The sequence below is a fragment of the Chiroxiphia lanceolata genome, chromosome 22, assembly GCF_009829145.1.
Source record: "Chiroxiphia lanceolata isolate bChiLan1 chromosome 22, bChiLan1.pri, whole genome shotgun sequence".
Classification (NCBI taxonomy): Eukaryota; Metazoa; Chordata; class Aves; order Passeriformes; family Pipridae; genus Chiroxiphia; species Chiroxiphia lanceolata.
In genome coordinates this window covers 5,240,061-5,258,674 of record NC_045658.1, presented here as the reverse complement: position 1 = coordinate 5,258,674, position 18,614 = coordinate 5,240,061, and the positions used below count along the sequence as shown (strand labels likewise).

Here is an 18,614-nt window from a genome sequence, read left to right as displayed (position 1 = left end):
CTACAGATGCCCCCACCCCTGAGCAGCCAGCCCAGCTCTCAGCAGGTCTCAGAGAGGGTTTCCTGTTCTCCCTGCCCTCCCCAGAGCAAACCTGCCCAGCAATCCTGCCTCCCAACCACCGAGGGACGCTGCACACAAGCAGAAAGAACAAGGAGAGGGGAGGAGGAACCCTCCAAATCCTCCCCCACCGTTTCCTTTCCCCCCCCTCAGGGGACTCGAGGAAGGCAGAGCCCACCCTGCCTGCCCCCTGCCCACACCTGCCAGCCCCCTCCTGCTGCCCTGGGGGGTGGCAGCTGAGCCAACATCCGCCCCCTCTCCCGCTCCCTGCACAGATGCTCCAGCAGGGAGGGAGGAGAGGAATTATCCAGCTTGGGCGCCCCAGGCCAGTCCCTGAGCTGGGGACAAGGCAGCAGCTTTCATGGAGCACTGCAGCTAAGTCAGCCAGGCCTCAAGACTCTATCCAGCCTAATGATCCCCTGCCCAGGCACGGGAATGCCAGAGGCACTGGAGATTTGGGAGAAAGCAGCGAGTTAACAGCGTTAATGGCCTTGTTTCCAAACGAAGCAGAGACCACTCTATAAATCAATGTGTGGCTGACGGGTTTTCTGCTGCAGAAATTGGAATTGCAAGAGAAGGAAGAGGTAAATAGCACACAAATCAGAGAAGCACACATGGAATAACCCCAGTTGGAAGGGACCCACAAGGATCATGGAGTCCAAGGGGACACCCCAACAACCCCACCACGTGTCTGAGGGTGTTGTCCAAACACTCCTTGAGCTCTGGCAGCCTTGGGGCCGTGATCACTGCCCTGAGGAGCCTGTTCCAGTGCCTGGGGTGAAGAACCTAATCCTAATATCCAAGCTAAACTTCCCCTGGCACAGCTAATGCTAATTAGAGACACCTCCCTGCTGGCTGGCAAAGTTTGTCACCTCCAGCACCACTGGAGCACCGGGGCAGCAACAGAGACTTGACAGAAGAGATGCCCAAGGTGCAGAAAGCCACTTCCTTCCCCCAAAAACTGAGCTCTGACTTTGCCAGGACAGACAATGGTTCTGTCCAGCTTTGCAGGAAGGGGAAAGGACCACAGCAAACCTCCCCAGCAGCAGGGCTGGCAGGCAGAAATCCCAAGCTGTGGATCCTCAGCTGGCACAGACCAGCCAGTCCCTCCAGCACAGCAGAACCAGCCTCTTCACCCCAAGAGGGACCCTCTTCCCATGCCCCCTGTGCCCCCAAAAACACCTCCCCAAGGCCACACAAGGCATTTACCCCACACAGAGAATTGCAACGGAGGTGCCTCGTCTGGCAGCCTCCCAAGGGTGGTAGTTTTCCATCTCCTGTGGGGGACCAGGGATCTTCTGGAGTATGGCATCTGGATGGGCTGGGCTGTTAATATTTTGGAGCCCTGAGCTAGGAGTTCCACCTACGTGAGTTTTTATTTTGGCTTTAGATGTCTCCCCTGGTCCAATTATAGATTAATCACATTTTATCTCGCATCCGTTTCTTCCCCCCCCGCCTCCTTCCCCGCCCCCAACCCGAGAAGGCAAGAAAAAAGCAACAAACAGGTTATTAATTGGCTGCTGTTTTCTGCTGGGTTCTTATCTCTGCACGTGAAGCTGGGGAGGCTGGGGAAGGTGGCTCAAGAGCCTGCAGGAAAGGCAGGGCATTTTAAGCCTGATTTTTCTGAGGAAACAAAGCTCCTGTGATGACATTATCTTAGCCTGGGCTTGCCTGCCTGCATCCAACAGCCTTTAAAGCCTCTGGCTGATAACAGCCTGGCCTCAAAAAAAACGCAAAGTTCCTCCAGGTCTGTGAAATCAGAAGGTTTTAGCAAGCCCTGAGCAATGATGTGAGGTGCTGGTGAGAGCACAGCTCATGAGACACCAGGAATCCATAGGGGAGAGGCAATCCACAGGCAAGGATCACAGGTCTAGGGAAAATTCAAATCCACAGGAAACCCAGGTGCTGTCCCACCTCCTCTGCCTGGGAAAGACCCTTTCCAGCCCTTCCCCACTTCCACCACAGCCACCCAGGAAACCCTCTGCAGGAAAAGGGTTGCTGTGCTTCCATGGAGCAACGAGGGACACCTCTCCTCATCCTGGAGGGATGATCCTGGATCCCTTCTCTGCCCTCCCTGGGAAGGACCCTTTCCAGCCCTTCTCCACTTCCACCACAGCCACCCAGGAAACCCTCTGTAGGAAAAGGGTTGCTGTGCTTCCATGGAGCAACGAGGGACATCACTCTGTCCTCTCCTCATCCCGGAGGGATGATCCTGCATCCCTCAGCAGGGGCAAGGCCGTGACGTAGGATTGCTCTGGGCACAGAGAGCAGCCAGGCAGCTGCAAAAATAGATCAGTGGGTCGGGAGACACTGCTCCCCCAGCAGCTGCAGGAGGCAGGAGAGGCTCAACCTGCCCTCCAGTGCATCCCAAGGCCAGGGCCGGGCTCCAGCAGGGAGTTGTACTCACCATCCCGCGGCGTCGGCGGCGTCTGAGTGAAGTAACTGTTGGGCTTGTCTGCAAAGAAACAAAAAACAGGGGGCTGTCAGCAGGTCCCTTTGGATGCTCCCTCCTCCTCCTCCTCCCAGACCTCTGTCCACAGCTTTTGGACCAGTATTTCATCCCTTCCACGTGCCCTTCACACAGGGGTTCGACTCCCAGGGACAGCCGGGAGGTCTCGCAGCGAGAAGGGAGCGGCAGGAACGGGATCCAGGAGCCCCAGCTCTCCCACTGGTATCGATGGAGCATCTCTGGCGTGGGATCTGGGAGCAGCCCTCTGTGCCTGGCAGGGCTGGGGCTTGTCTCAGCCCGTCCTGTGCCATCCCACGGGGGCTGTGATGCCAATCCTGCCGTGTCTCCCCTCACACGCACCCGGGCGTGGACTCACCAGGTCATGTGGGTTGAGCAGGGCCTCCAAAAAGTGGGGGAAAGGGGTAGCCTGGGGCAGCAGAAGGTGAACACTCCCATGGGCACGACTGTAGGGCCCAGAGGAAGGTGGCACAGCCTTGCCACCTGCCAGCCCTCTACGTCTGACTAAGCAGGGGGGTGAGAAAGATTCCACTCAGATCTCCACAGACCCTCCCATCCTGGGTGAGGAACACCCTAAACCCAGTGTCCAGCTGGGCTCTGCTCTCTATCAGAGATGTGCCCGGGGCAGCAAAGCCAGGCTGTGACAGAGGTGGCACCGCTCTGTCACCTGGGCCTTGCTCCTGCCAGCCTTTGTAAATGCATCCCTGTGTTTGACAGTTTTACACGGAGCTTTTTCCCAAACAACGCTCCCCCCCAGGGGAGGCGGCGCATCCCAAAGCCAGGCTGGAGGATTTGCCTGCCCTCTAAAGGCTTTTCTCACAGCAGGTGTTTGGCACTTTCCAGCATCAAGGAGGTCAAAGACACCGCTGCGTGATGGAATACTCCTCCCCAGGCTGTGCCTGGGGAAAGATGAGCACCTGTGCAGGGATGAGGTAACAGAGCACAGCAGCAATACGTGGATGTATCCACGCCCAAATGTGGGATCTACTCAGCCACAGCAGGGATCAGTTAAACAATCCAACCTCAGGGAAAACTCCCCCACCTTTATTCCTCTGAGCAAGAGAGCAGGGAGCCTGGGAGACACGTTCCCACCTATATGTAGTGATAGGGCTCCAAGGTCCAGCTTGGAACAAGGGAGCAGCAGTCCTTGGCCAGGGCAGGACTCCCAGGAGCCCTGCTGAGATCTCCAGCTCACAAACGGGCTGGCTGCACCCCCCCAGAGCATCCCCCACACTCGGACCTCAAGCAGCACAGCAGGACACAGTATTTTGGGGAGGGGACAGGGCACACCCAGGGTGCTGGCACAGCTCAGAGCACCGTACAGGGGGGGAGCTGGGCCGGCCCACACACACCCGCCCTCCCAGCTCCACTCCACCCTTCGGGGCCAACAGCACGGCAGGGAAAAGTGGGGCAGAGCTGTGGAGCTGTCACCTCCCTGGATCCTCCCCAGGCAAGTGCTGAGCTCCCCGGTGAAGCCCAGCTGACAGCGCTGGGAGCCCGGGCTGACCCCAGCCCTGCCTGTCCCTGCCTGTCCCTCCCCGGCCTCCCGCACGCCCGGGGGACACCTACAGTTATTGAGGAAGAGCAGCACGGCAAATCCCAGCGTGGAGGTGGCCAGGAGGATGAGGCAGATGTTGCAGGGGATCATGAAGTACCGCACCACCAAGGAGACCTTGTGCTGGTACAGCCGGTCCCGCTCCAGGGCCCCCGGCGCCATGGGGTACTGGCAGGCTGTCATGCTGGGCCACCACGCTCAGCCCACCGTCCATCCATCCACGGCACGGCGGCCACGAGGCTCACATGGATCCCTCTTCCCTCCCCTCCCCCGGGCGTCTTCGGGAAAACCTAAGTTTTCCCAGAGGTTCCCATCTCGGCTCGCAGGAGGGCAGGGCGGGCTGGGGGGGGGGGGGCACCTTCAGGGGCAGGAGTTTGTGCCCACGGCTGCCATATCCCAGAGGCACAGCCTGGGCTGAGGTCCGAGCCCGCTCCAGAGGGACGTGCAGCGCTCCCGTGCTCAGCAATCCCTCTGGCAGCCCGGAAGGTGTCAATCCACACCTGCCTGCAGAAAGCAAACAACAACCCCAGCGCTCAGAGAGCTCAAGTTCCACGGCCAAGCCCACCGGGACGGGGACGAGCTGCTGCTGGTGTGGGAACGGCACCGACAGGCGCTGGCTCCCGGCAGCGGGGCTGGGACAGGGACGGGGGGTCAGCACGGGACCCCTCTCCTCAGGCTCGCAGCATCTGGAAAATCCGTATCCTCTCGGCAGGGATGGCAGGGGGTCTGACCACCCCGGCAGCCGCCTCTCAGCTCTCAGATCCTCGCTCCAGAAACACGGAGCTTCCCCCCGCTGTCCGCGCTCTCCTCCGGGACAGGTGCTCCCCCGTCCAGCAGCCTCCGACCCTCCGCAGGTCCTCGGAGCCAAAAATTCCGGGGGCAGCAGCCCAAGATCCCGGGAGCAGAAGCCCAGAAGGTGCCGGCTCAGTTGTCCCACGCTCCGGCCGAAGGCAGACACTCCCTTTCCCACGGCAGGGCTCCTCTCACGGCCGCGGCACATCCATCCCCGCTCCGCTCCGCGCTCCTCCCGGCCAGCCGGCGCTCGGCGCTCCCTCGCCGTCCCTCCTCCGCCAGCTCCCCGGCACCTTCCCAACCCTCCGGCGAGCAGCGAGGGGCCACCACAGCCCTCCTCGGCCCCCTCGGCACGGGCACCCTCCCCGGAGGGAGCCGGCTCCCCGCCTCACGCCGCTGGGACATGCCAGCCCTTCCCGGAGAGATCCCGGCTCCGCGTGGAGCCCGGCATGGAGCGGCGCTGCGGGGAGCGATGGGAGCTGCCTGGGCGGGCGGGCGAGTGGGTGGGCGAACGGGTGGGTGGGTGAACGCGTGGATGAGGGGATGGATCCCCTAATCCCGGCGGTCTCCGCCCGCCCCACGCGCGGGGAAGGGGCCGCGCAGCATCAAGACAACGGAGCGGACCCGGAGCGCCCGCCCCGCGCCCCGGAGCTTCCCCGCCCGTGTCCCCCCCTCCCTCCTCCTCCTCCTCCCCTCCCTCCGCCCCTCGGCTCGACCCCGGCAAGGGGAGGGGGGGACACACCGAGCCCCTCCGAGCGCTCGGCGGCCAACAAAGGGGAGCGGGGGCGCAGGGGCGCGGCGCAGACAAAGAGCGGGAGGCGGCGGGGGTCGCGCTGCCCCCGCTCCCCCGGGACACACGCGTGGGCAGGGCAGGGGCGCGGCACTCCGCCCCGGCGGGTCCCTCCCCTCCTGGTTGCCCTCCCCCCCCCTCCCGGGGTGAATCCCGGCGGGCAGGGGGTGGAAGGGTGGGAGGGTGGGAAGGGGTGAGCCCATCTCCCCGCCCCAGCCCGCCCGCCCACTCGAGATGCTGAGAGGCGGAGAAACTGCCTCCCCAGCCCCCAACTCAGCATCGCCCACCCCGGAGAGACCCCCAGGGACAGCAGAGCTACGCAAAGAGCAGGAGAACCCCTGGTTGCTGTTTTTTAGGACATCGGTTGTGGAAGGAGGGGGACAGACCCGCACGGACGGGGAGCAGGAGCAGGACCCAGCTGTAGGGACCTCTCTGGGTCCCTGCTGGCACTGCCAGAGAGCACGGGAGGGGAGAGAAGAGATGCCAGGACACAGATACACTCTGTGCTGCTCCCTACCTGTGTGCTCCTGTGCCCTCCTCCTGCTTCCCTTGGGCAGGATGCTGCCAGCAAGGATGGGAAAGGTGGCACGAGGACAGCTGGGCTGAGAGCCAGAGGGAGGTCAGGGCCAAGAGCCTGCTGGAGTGAAGGTCCAGCCACGGAATGAGAGCCCTGCTGCAGCCTGAGCAGTCCCTGGTGCCCACATGACAAGTCCAGGCTCTCAGGCCCTCCACTCCAGCCCTGCTCTCCACTCAGGTGGAAACAGCATTCCTGGCAAAACACACAGCTCCCAGCAAGCCATTTCCCTGCCCTTGGTACCCCACATTTAGGGCACCATGACCTGCCACCTCATTTCTGAGCCACCACAGTCCTTAGTAAACAGGGCTGAGCTCTTCCCCACCACGGAGGGAGACAGCAGCTCTGGGGAGTCCAAAAAAAACCCAGCAAGAGGAAGGTCCTCCAGTCACAGAGCCACCTGAACACAGCCTGAGCTGACTCTATGCAGCCCTGCCATTCCAGAGGCTGGTTTATCATCCAAGCCAGGGGACAGGAGGGCTCCTGTGGTCTCCCCTGTCCCTCAGGTGCTGTGGAGGGGCTCTCTGTATCCAGCTGTGTCACGTGCAAGGCAAGGCAAGATCATCAAACCCCCGTCCTATGCTCACAGGGCAAGAGGAACACCGTGGGGACGTGGCACTGGGTAACCCCACTGTGGTCAAACTGGGAAGTTCATTGCAGAGAAGCTGTTTCAGGTTCCTCCTGTCTCCACACAGCTTCCTCCTGGCCACAGCAGCAGCCACCACACAGACCCAGGGCCTTCTCCTCTCCCACTGGGATGTCTGGGTGCTGTGGCTCCCTCCAGGCAGCTACAGGCCTGCAGGGGCTGCCCAGCAGCATTCCTGCTGCCCACTCCTCCAAAAAGCAACAACCTGAGACGGGAGAACACCCCCTGCCAGCTGCAGGTCCCCCTCCCAGCCCAGCCCCTCCTTCCCTCACCTTGGCAATCCGCCTGGAGCCCGAGGGACACAAACACTAAAGAATCCACCCACCCTCTCCTCCCACGGGGAGATGTGGAGGAGACTGGGTGGTCCTTCAGTGGGGCACCTCAGGTACCACAAGCCAGCAGGTCCTGGGGTCTCTGTGTGGGGTTGGCACAGGCTGCCCCACAGCCACCCCACGGAGCCACGCTGCTCCTCTCTCTCCGTGGGCTGGGGGCATCCTGGGTGTCCCAGCACTGCAAGTGCACCTTGCCAAGAGCAGAACAGGGAAGGAGAGAAGCAGAGAACAGAGAGGGGGAAAAAAAAATCCAAGTCACGTCCCAGAGATTGCTCCTCTTTAAACCTGCGTTGCTCCCTCCTCTCCCTGGGGGTTCCAGAACATGATCCCAGCTTGCTGAGAGGCACGGGCTGCATCCCAAGCATCCCAACCACCCAGCCAGGAGAGCCCAGGACCAGGGGGCTGATGGCCCTGTGTCCAAGGGGGAAGGCAGATCGTTGACCCTGGGACACGTTCTCCTCAGGCACACATAGGCTGAGAAGAGCCTCTGAGAGCCCAAGTGCCACGAGAGGGCTCAGCAGGAAACATTCTGCCAGGCTGCCTCTGCCAAGCAGACCCCTGCTGGGAACCACCTCAGGAGCCCCCTCAGGAGCAAAGCCCTCTGCCAGGGAGAGGATGGAGCCTCCAACACGGTATTTTTCCCCTGAAGCATAAACTCGAGTCCCTGTCACTGCTGCCCCATTTCTGGTTCCCTCCCCGGCCGCCGCAGCCCCGTGGGAATTTCTGGAGCATCACACAAGAAGCCAAAAAGAAAACCCCAAAAATGAGCAGTCCCCTGGTCTTCTCCTCCACTTGGCCACTGTGTGGCCACTTGGCCTGGTCCTGCATCCTTCTACTGTGTCCTGGGACACAGGTGCCAAAGTCCTGCCTGATGCCTTCACCAGGGCGCTGCCCCAGCAGCATCGCTTTTCCCTCCTGGCCTGCTCCACATCCTTCCCCTCCCCGGGCATGGCTTCACCCCCTCCCCGGGTGGGGCTTCACAGCCACGCAATCCCAGCACATGCAGGCTAAGGCCACAGGCTTGGCTTTGAAAAATCCCCCGAAGGGAAGCGAGGGCATTTGCATCCTCCCCGCGCGTTTTCACATGCAAATCAGCCACCGCACAGTCCTCCCTTTCTTCCCGGGTCTGCCACGGCTCTGTCCCCTCCAGCCATTTGGGGGCCACTTCTAGGGGCGGCCCTGCCTGGGATCTGAGCAGCCTTTGTGTCCTGGGGGAGGCAGGTTCAAACTCCAGCAGGGACAGACTGGTTCATCACCCTCTTGGGAAGGACGAACGCTTGTGCCTTTGCCCCCTGCGAGGCTTTTGGGTGAGACTCCAGGACCAGAAGAGCCATTTGCACTGGGGAGGCATCACCCTTGCCTGGTCCATCCACGTGGGATGTCATTTTTGCCTGTGACTGTCCCTTTCCCCAGAGCTGGCAGCACACACCCTGCACAGCTGCCACACCCTCACCACGTCCTTTGGTGCCAGGGACACCTCAACTCCCACCTGCTCCCTCTGCCCACTGTGCCCACTTCCCTTTACACACCAGTCATGTCCTTCAGGCAGGAAGGACCGGGCAGGACAATCCAGCAAGACCTGGCAAGGCAAAAGAACACATAAAACCCCCCTTTGCTTCCCAGCTGGCCCAGGATATCTTGGCCCCCTCCCAGTACCACTACATCTGTCCCTGTCCATACTGGGATGGAACAGCCCAGGCAGAGGGGATTCATCCCTTATCCCTCAGCCACACCAAGGCTCCAGAGCAGTCCAGCTCCCATCACCCCCACTCTGACAACACTGCACCTCTGCACCAACAGCCTTTCTCCCCTTCCTCCTCCTCCTCCTCCTCCTCAGGACTGGGAGCAGCCTGGCTGAGGCTGTGGGTGTCCAGAGGATGCTCATCCCCAGCAGGGTGCGAGAGGCACAGAGTCACCACATCTGCCAGGAGAGAGGAGGGAGGGACAAGGGACAGCCCAATTTACCACTCACCCACAGCTGCTGCTCCCCTACTACAGGCAGGAAAACATTCTGTTTGAGCTAATCCACATTGCCCCCTGCCCAGTTTTCCAAATGAAAGCGTTCAGTGCATTAAGGGCTCCGTGTGGTCACCAGGCAGCTCAAAGCTGGTGCTGTTAATGGGTTTATTTCTGGGCTTTCACAGCCAGGACGGCGCCGCCGGTGCCAAAAACCCGCGGCAGCCGGGCAGGAGGGGCTGGGTGCAGCTGGCTGAGAGCACTGGGGCAGGATGGTGGGGGTTTATCCTCTTGGTTCTGAAGCACAGAGCTGGCAGGACGCAGCAGCAGGACCCTCACACACTGCCCTGCATCCCTGCTCCGACCTCATCCCGGGCAACCTCACAGCCACCAATTCCTCGGGAAGGGATAACACCAGCAGGAGACACGGCTTGATTTTGCTTCACCTCCCTTGTTTCTGCCTCCCAGATGCCACGAAGCAGCCTGAAGCACCCAAAAGCAGAGCTGCTTTGGGAGCTGACTGGCAGCTGCCAGTCAATGCCGGGCGGGAGCCCCCCAGCTCCCGCTGTTGCCAGGCTGATTCCCCACCTGGCTCCCTTCTCGCTAATCCTGTTTGGCAGGGAGCTAATTGGGATTTATCTGACAGCACCCAACGCCTGGAGAGCCATTTTGTGCTTCCTCGGGGAAGGGAGAAGAGGAGGAGGAGGAGGAGGGAGGCTGCAGAAGGCGTTTGCACGTTCTCCCTTCCCCATCCCCTCCTGCAGTTTTACAGGCTAATTACCAGCATTAGGGAGAAAGGAGCGGGAGGGGGGGGGGGAAGTGGGGATTTTAATTATTTCATTTAACACTTGGCAGGACCCAGCTTGACTCCTGCTGAGCAGCACTTGGAAATAAAGAGCTTTTAAAACCTCTCAATGGGAGATGAAGGAAGCGGGTGCGGGATTCGGGGCTGGGGTGGCCTGGCGTGTGTGCTGGGAGGGAAAGGGATGTTAATTCACACCATTCCCAATAAACAGCCATGCCAGGGAGTGCTGGATAAGGGCTGTCTCTTCTGAAGAGGGAGGTTTCATCACTTAATAACTTTGTCCTCAAACAAACCCTTCCTGGACCAGGCAGTATCTCCCAGGGATGCCTGGGTATGGAATGGGCCACATGGGTGTGCCCAGGGGCTACAGGTCGCCCTCTCCCAGCACAGCAGGCCCTTCTCCAAGCTGGGGGTCTGCACACCACTGCCTGTGCTCAAGCTGCACTGCCACTGCCAGGCAGCCCCTCTGTTAGCAGGTGTCCCCCCCACGAGCACCCCAAAAAGCCCACCCTTGACCTGGGACTAGCTCAGTTGTTTAGAACCTGGTGCTAACAATGCCAGGGTTGTGGGTTCAATCCCTGTATGGGCCATTAATGACCCTCGTGGGGTCCCTTCAGGGTGTTCTGTGATCCTCTCTCTCACCCAGCTCCTCATATGCAATGATGGGGGTTATGATGTCTCTGCCTCTCCCCTTGAAAAATCAAAATTAGAGCAAGGTTTGCACACAGAACTTGGTGTCTGGAAGGACAGGGCTGCCCAAAAGGGGACACACAGCAAAGCAAAAGCAACCCAATGGAGGTGAAGCTTCTCTGTGCTAAGTCACACAGCTCCTGCTCTTCCACCGAGGAGCCCAAGGACCCTGGCTCCTCCATCCCTGGCACCTCTGCCTTCACAAAGCCAAACTGCTGCCCCTGGGCACTGCTCACACAGACTGCTGGGCTCCCCTGGAATCCCCACTCCCCTCTCCAAACACGGCAGCCAGGCTGGAACCCACAGCCCAAGAGGATTTTCCAAACCAAGGCACCAAATCAGGGATTCCACGCCTTCAGCAACCTCCCTCCTCCCCGGCTCCCAGGAGAACCACGGCACTCCCTGTGCTGCCAGGGCGCTGGGAACAGCCCTCCGGCTGGAGAGGGGACAATGCTGGGCACAAAGCCCCCCGAGTGTGTCCCCTGAGCTCTCCCTGTGCTGCCCCTGCAGCCCCATCCCCGCGGCTGCACAGCCCGGGGTGCCTTGGGCTGCAGCCCCGGCTCCTCCCGCAGGCTCACACTGCCACCTGCCGCCCTTCCCAACCCATTCCCGCTGCAAGGAACTCCATCCGAGCGGCAAGAAACTCCTTCCGAGGAGAGCAGAGCGGTGGGGTGTCCACAGCACCTCCACCGACCCAGGGATGGGCTGCCCAGAGCATCGCCCCTGACCCAGGGATGGGCTGCCCAGAGCATCCCCACCGACCCACACGGAGGGGATGATGAGGAAGGGAAGCCTCTCCCTTGCTGGGGGACAAAAACAGACCCTTCAAACACTCCAACCCACCCTAAACTTCTATCATCCTGTGCCCACTGTTTCCCCGAGACAGCATCAACTCCCTCCACCAGAGAAAGAGCCTTGCCCGGCTACTGGGGATGCTGGGAGTGACTGGTCCAAGCCTTCAGCCTCTCTGGGTGCTGACTAAGTTGGCTGAGCTGCAAGACATCCCTTCTGCCAACCCTCTCCCAAAAACACACCTCACTTGCTCTGCAAGCTGATGTCAACCTGTCCATCTGCCAGGGGGCTGTGAGGATCAGCTGGCACTGCAGAGTTGTTCCTCAGGGAGGTGGGAACGTGGGGAGGTGGAAACAGGGGAAAAAAAAACCCAGTAGAAAACAACGATGAGGCAAACCTGTGGCACATCTCTGGAGCAAACACCCAGCGGGCTAAAATTAGCCCTGTATCCCTGGCACTCTGGATACCTTCCCACTGGGAAAGCAGCTGTCACCAGAGAGCTTCCAGAGAGTGAGGGACATCAGAGTGGGAAAAGCAGCACTGGGTGGAGGGAGGGCCCTGCCAGTAACCTCCTGCAGAGCCCTAAAATCACATCAGCACAGCCCAAGAGGTGAGAAAACACAGGAGGCCGGAGAGGTGGAGAGCAGCAGGCAGAGGCACCTCACTACAACACTGGGCCAGCACTCAAGGAGTGGAGGAGCAGCAGTGGGGGGACACAGGAATGACCAGCAGCACAACCTGACACATCCCAGCAGCAGCATCCTGAGATGTCCTGAGACCATCCTGAGATGTCCCAGCAGCAGCATCCCTTCCCCGGGCTGCAGGCAGGGGCAGTGCTGGCAGCAATCTTGGGATGTTCATCCAGCCAGGGCTGCTCCAGAGAGCAGAACCTCCATGCCAGGTCACCTCTGGGCCACCTCCCCCCGGCCAGGGAGCAGCAGGTTTGCTCCTGGAGCAGCAGGACACCTTCCCCTGTTTCAGAACTCTGAGTTACATCTCGCTGTGCCTCTCCCACGTATCAGTTTGGCCACAGGAGAGCCCAAAACGGCCAAAAATCACCTGCCAGGCAGGACACAGCACTGCCAGGGGGTGGCTCTGAGACAGGGGCTGTGTCCAACACTCACCACGGGCAGGAGCATCCCCCCCAGCCCCTGCTCCAAGCTGTGCCCCTCTGCAGTGGCCAGGGAGGACACACAGCCCATGGCCCAGCTCAGACCCCCAGGGCGGGGAAGCAAAACCCCCTGAGCCTCTCAGGGGAGGTGAGAAGAGGAAAAACTCCAGCACATCACTAGAGAGGAAAACACACCCAGCAAAAACCTGTGCTGCCAGAAGTCCTCAGGAGCAGGGCAGCTGCTCCAGCTGGATTGGGAAGAGCCTGTGGGAAGGAGCAGAAAGGAAAGGACACCCTCTGCTCTGACCAACAAAGCTATGGATGGAGACACAGCAAGGGGAGTGGGCATTCCCAGGAGCCCAGAGCCTTTTCCTCCTGCCCACCAGCTCCGTGAGAGCCAAAAGCAGGTGGCACCAGTTTTTGTACTGCCAGCACCCCGTCGCTGGGGCTGCTGGCAGCAGCTGGCACCCAGGAGGGCAGCAGAACACTCTCCTCCCATCAGGAAAACAGGAATTCCTTTCTCCCTCTCAGGCCCGGGAAGCATTAGCCGGCAGGGGATGCTGTTGGCTTGGATTGCTTCCTCCTGCTCCTGCCGGGCTCCGCGGGCCAGCCCAGGAGCGCGTCCCTCTCAGTGGAAGTTTTATGTCCCCCTGTCCCCTCTCCGGCGTTGCTGCAGGAGGGCACGTTTCCAAGAGAACCCCTCTGGTCTATGGATTATACAGAACGAGGGGCACGGAGCAGGGAGGAAATCCAGCAGCAGAAATCCAGCTTTAAATCAGCTCCCCGGCCACCCCTGGGGTGACTCCCTTCTCCTCGGCTCAAAAGGTTTGGCACAGCCAGCACAATGCCCAGACCGAGGGCAGCTGAGCTCTCACAGCTCCAAACCACCCCACATCACCCCAAAAAGCTGCTTATCCAGCTATAAATGTGGGTCAGCAGCGAACACAAAGGTCCTGAGGTGAGCAGAGGGGCTCAAGAGTGGGCAGAGGAGCAGCCCCGAAGTGAAAACCAGAGCAGATTTTGCCACCTCTGTGCCCATTCCTGTCTCTAGGCAGAGGGTGGCAGCCTGTCCATGGCAAACACAAACCTGGGACCTCTTGCCACAGCAGGGTGGCTGCCCTGGGATGCTGGAGAGGGGCAGGAACACCGGGAGACACTGCCCTTGTCCCATCCTCCACAAAGACTCGTGTGTGCAGGAGAAGAGGGTGGGATGAACTGCCAGCCCCAAACACATGCCAACAGCCTTCCTTCCACACCCTCTGTATCCACAGCCACCAAACAAAGGAGCTGGCTCCCAGGCTCCCGGGATGCCGGGATTCCCAGCGCCGGGAATGGCAGGGGAGTGGGCACCCGGCCAGGCTGCAGCCACACACACCACACACCCTCCCCCGGCCCTGAGGGGCTGCTCCCACCGGCCAGGGCACACACAGGGGGTGTTCTAATGACGGGATTCACTGTTTAGGACAACTGTCAGTGCTGGGGAAGAGATGAGCCACCACTGACACGGGGCAGGGACCAGAGGAACAGGGACAGGATCACCCCAGGGGCTTTGATCTGTGCCCACACTCAGAATCATAGACTAGTTTGGGTTGGAAGAGACTTTTTAAAGATCATCTCTCTCCAACACCCTGCCATGGGCAGGGACACCTTCCACTATCCCAGATTGCTCCAAGATCCATCCAACCTGGCTTTGGACACTTATAGGGATGGGGCAGCCACAGCTTCTCTGGGCAACCTGTGCCAGCATCTTACCACCCTCGTTGTGAAAAACCTCTTCCTTATATCCAGTCTAAATCCACCCTCCATCAGTTTAAAACCATCAGCCCTTGTCCTGCCCCGACTTCACTCGCTTTTGCCAGGAGATTCCCAGAGGAATTGTCTGCAGGGTGTTTGCCCCACACCTGCAGCTTCCCAGCTCAGCCAGGGTGAGGACTGAGGACACACAGCCCCTCTCAAAGCCCCCAGGCCGGGTCAGCAGCCCAGCCTGCCCGTTCCACCCCCGGGAGGAGCTCGGGGTGCTCTCCCCCCACCCTCCCCAGGACGCCGGTGAAGGTGAGAGGCTGAGGATGGAGTCAGAGATGAGACAAGCACTAGGTGAGGTGTCCTTAGATCACAGTTTCACACCCACAGCGCTCCAGAGGCTTTGATGCCACAGCAGCTGCCACTTGAGGAACCGAAAATGAGCCCGGCCCAGCTTCAGGCTGGGCCAGCTGGAGGCAGAGGGGAAGGGAGCTCCTCAAACTGTGATCTAAAAGCAATAGCTCCCTCGGAGGGGGGAGCACACACCCACGGGGGTGGGTGTGCTGTGCCCAGCTCCAGGAGGTCCCTATTGCTCCAGCACATCCCAGGGGGATGGGAGGATGGCACAGACTAACCAGCGACTCTGATGGTGGATGGAAAAAATAAATGGGAATTTTTTTAAATTTTTTTTTTTTGCATGACACGCCACCACTTACCAGCAAGAAGCTTCCTATGTTCTTTAGAAAGCAGGGGAGGAGAAAAAGGAGAGAACAAAACAGTTAGAAGCAAGAAAACAGGCAGCTGACCCCAAGCTTTCCTCCTCCCCGAGCCCCCTCCGCCAGCGCTCCGCTGCCAACACCACCTGGAGCACTTCCATCCTTCTCTTCCAGCCCTTTCCAGGCAGCATCAGGCATTAGCTCCCAAATCACCCCAGGAGATCATGGCTGGGCTCCTGGCACCTGCATCCCTGGGCAGGAATTCTTTATCCCTTTAGCCCAGCAATCCAACATCTCACATGGAAGATGCAGGAGAAAACCAACAGCTCCCATGTGGAAGACACAGGTATTTTTTCCGCCTGTGGCAGGACCCAAGAGGTGGCCCAGGACCAAACTGTGCCCCTGGAGACCCACCCCAGTGCAGGTCTGGCTGTGAAGGGCAGGGGGCAGAGGGACAGCATGACTGGCACTGCCACCCTCGCTTGCAACACAGGAACACGCTGGATTTGCCCACTAAACCCCAATCCTTCCCCTATTAACCCTCATTTAGGGGCATCACTTGCCCCCTCTGAGTTTATTCCCATCCCCACCTTCTAAGCACATCGATCTAAACCTCTTTTAACAGCACAATGAGCTCCCAAATCTCCAGAGAGCCAGAAAAAAACCCTCCAGATCCTGATGTCACCGGTGACATCCCACACTGCAAGAGCAGAACGAGGGACAAACGGAACCAGAACCCCAAATATGAGCAAAGCACGGCACAAACCCCACCAGGAACACCTCAGCACTGACTGCTGGCTGTCAGCAACACCAGACAAGCGTGCTGGATTTGATCCTCAGAGGATTTGATCCACGAGGAGCCAACACTCTTCCCTCACAAGGGTGGCTCCAGGAGACCCCGGGGAACGTCACAGCACAGCCAAAGGCTCAGAATTCCCATTAACTGTTACATTCCATGGATTGTCGTGCCAATAGGTGTTTTCCCGAAACCAAACAAGTTGGGAAGAGTCGAGGAGCTCAGCCTGGAGCTCTCCACAGCTTCCCAAGGATGGGATGTTTCCCACTCAACCCTTTCCCATCACGGCTTGATCCCTCCTGTCCAAACGCATCACCTGGGCCGGAATTACTTTGGAAGCTGAGGAAAGCAGAGCAGCAGATGAAACAAAGTCCCCAGCAGATGAAACAAGGCTCCCAACAGACGTGATGAAAGAGGAGGTGAAGGGTTAAGCAGCTGAGCATTTTAATAGTCGCTCTTGAGCACAGATTATTTATCTGCAAGTAACTGTAGGGCAGGAGGGAAGCCCTGTAACCATTGTGGAATTCATTCTAGATGCCTATGGAAATAGGAGCTGTCACACAGCCAGGTCCTCATCCCACCAGGACACGGGGATCTCCCAGTGTGAAATCCAACTCTTAACCCCTCTCTTCTATTCATAGAATCACAGAATGGTCTGGGTTGGAAGGGACCTTGAAGTTCATCTCGTTCCAACCCCCTGCCATGGGCAGGAGCACCTTCCACCAGCCCAGGTTGCTTCAAGTTCCATCCAACCTGGCCTTGGACACTTCCAGGGATGGGGCAGCCACAGCTTCTCTGGGCAACCTGTGCCAGGGCCTCCCTACCCTCCCAGGGAAGGACAGCAAACCTAAATTTCCCCCCATCCAGTTAGAACCCCCTCCTCCCTTGTCCTGTCCCTACAGCTCCTGATGGAGAGTCCCTCCCTCTGCCCAGACTGCTCTGCCTGCTCCCAGCACCACACCACAGCTACTCCACAGTTACAAGCAGGTGGAATTTGGAGTATGTGGTGCTTCCCAGGCTGCTCAGAGAGGACAGACACAGCCCTGGGGCAGCGGGGCCAGGCAGGGTGGGGACACAAGGGACAGAGGTGGGCGACTTCCCAGGGAAAGGGACACCCAGCAGAGGAAAGAGAGGAAGAGGAAGGCAAGCATGGGACACCCAGCAGAGGAAACACAGGAGGAGGAAGGCAAGGATGCAGCTGGAACACCCAACACCCCACTGAGGGGTGCAGAGCCCCCCTTCCCCCCCGGCGCTCTGCCTGCCACGTTGGCAGCAGCTCCACAACGAGCTGTGGGTAATGTGACACTGTGAAGAGCCCTGACAGCTCACTGGGGACCGTGAGGGGAAAAACAAAGTGAGCATTGAGGGCTGGGGAACGGCCCCGTGCCAAGGAAGTGACGTGCTGCCTCCTCCGCTGGCAACCCCGGGAGCCCTGTCTGCTGGAACCTGTTGGGAGATGGAGGGAAGAAAGGAAGAGAGGGAGGGAAGGGGGGGGGTGAAAACCAGCTTAAAAATATCCCAGAGCAGCACAGTTATTTGGGGATTTTTTTCTTTTTTTTTCATTTATAAAAAGAGGAAGAAAAACAGAAATGAAAGCCAAGCCCCCATGACCAGCCCTGGTGTAGATGAAATGTTTGTGTCTGGCTGCACTCCCTCCCTCTCTCCCTCTGCTCTGATGCCTCTAAATTAAAATTATGTGCATTGTGCTGCCTCCAGCACATCCTTCTGTCACCTGGCAGAAGAGGTGGTGCTTCAGGACACCCCCCATCCTCTTACTCTGCTGCTCCTGGGGAGCAGCAGGAGAGCCCTTGCCAAGGGAAAAGATGGGAATGCCAGTGTGGGACGGAGGGAACGGAGCAAGGGTGGGGTGTTCAGTATTTTGGGGGGTCTCAGGTCCCCTGTGTGGGTGTGGGCAGCTCTCCCAGCCCAGCCTGGTCACCTCAGGCACCCGTGGCAGAGGGCCAGGAGCTGCCACCCCACGCTGGGTCAACACATCATCACCTCACATGCAGAGCTTCCCTCGCAGCAGGCGGGTCCCCCAGCTGCTGGCACGAGTCCTGGCACCCCAGGGAGCCACCCTAGCATCCCAGGGAGCCACCCTGGCACCCCAGGGAACCACCCTGGCACCCCAGGGAGCCACCCTGGAACCCCAGGGAGCCACCCTGGCATGGCACCATGTCAGTCCTCCTCTCTCCTGTGAGGCATTCCCAGACCACACCACCAAACACAAACACACACAAGTGACATTCCCAGGGCAAATGACATGCCCAGGACAAGTGACATGCCCAGGACCAGCCAGTAATAAGCTGTGGCAGAGGGACACAGCACACACACACACAGGGAACAGCTGGAAGCAGGAGAGCTCCTTTCCCACGTGCCAAAGCACAGCATTATTCCCCAACTGCACCTACACTTTAGGGTATCTCTGCAGTAGGTCCCACTGGGGTGTGGAGACCCTTGGGATCATCCAGGATCCAAGCCCTGATGTTCCAGTAACAGCAGCTGCTTTTCAGAATCAGGGGAAAACCAGGAGCAGCCAGACGGCGACAAAGAGAAGATGGAGTTGCCTGGCCAGGACCCCACAGAGCTGGCAGCTCCTGGGAGCTGGAATTCCAGCTCTGTAGCCCCGGGATGGAACAGGATTGCTGCTCCAGGGCCAAATCCCAGCCAGCTGCCCGGGGCAGAGCACAGGGAGGAGCACACGGGCTGAGGGGCAGGCGGGGAAAAGGGTCAGTGTCCCCTGGGAGCGCTGCTGGCTCCGGTTTGGGGGTGGGGAACAGGATCCCAGAAGGGTG

The 18,614-nt window shown here is 59.7% G+C and overlaps 1 protein-coding gene across 1 annotated transcript in view; it reads right to left on the bottom strand.

Annotated features, from left to right (window-relative positions):
• Nucleotides 1–18,614, bottom strand: part of AGRN (agrin) — a 115,463-nt gene that overhangs the window by 55,677 nt on the left and 41,172 nt on the right. The window contains 2 exon segments of the mRNA XM_032708983.1: nucleotides 2,465–2,512; nucleotides 15,024–15,044. Of these exon segments, the coding sequence (XP_032564874.1) occupies nucleotides 2,465–2,512; nucleotides 15,024–15,044 (69 nt within the window).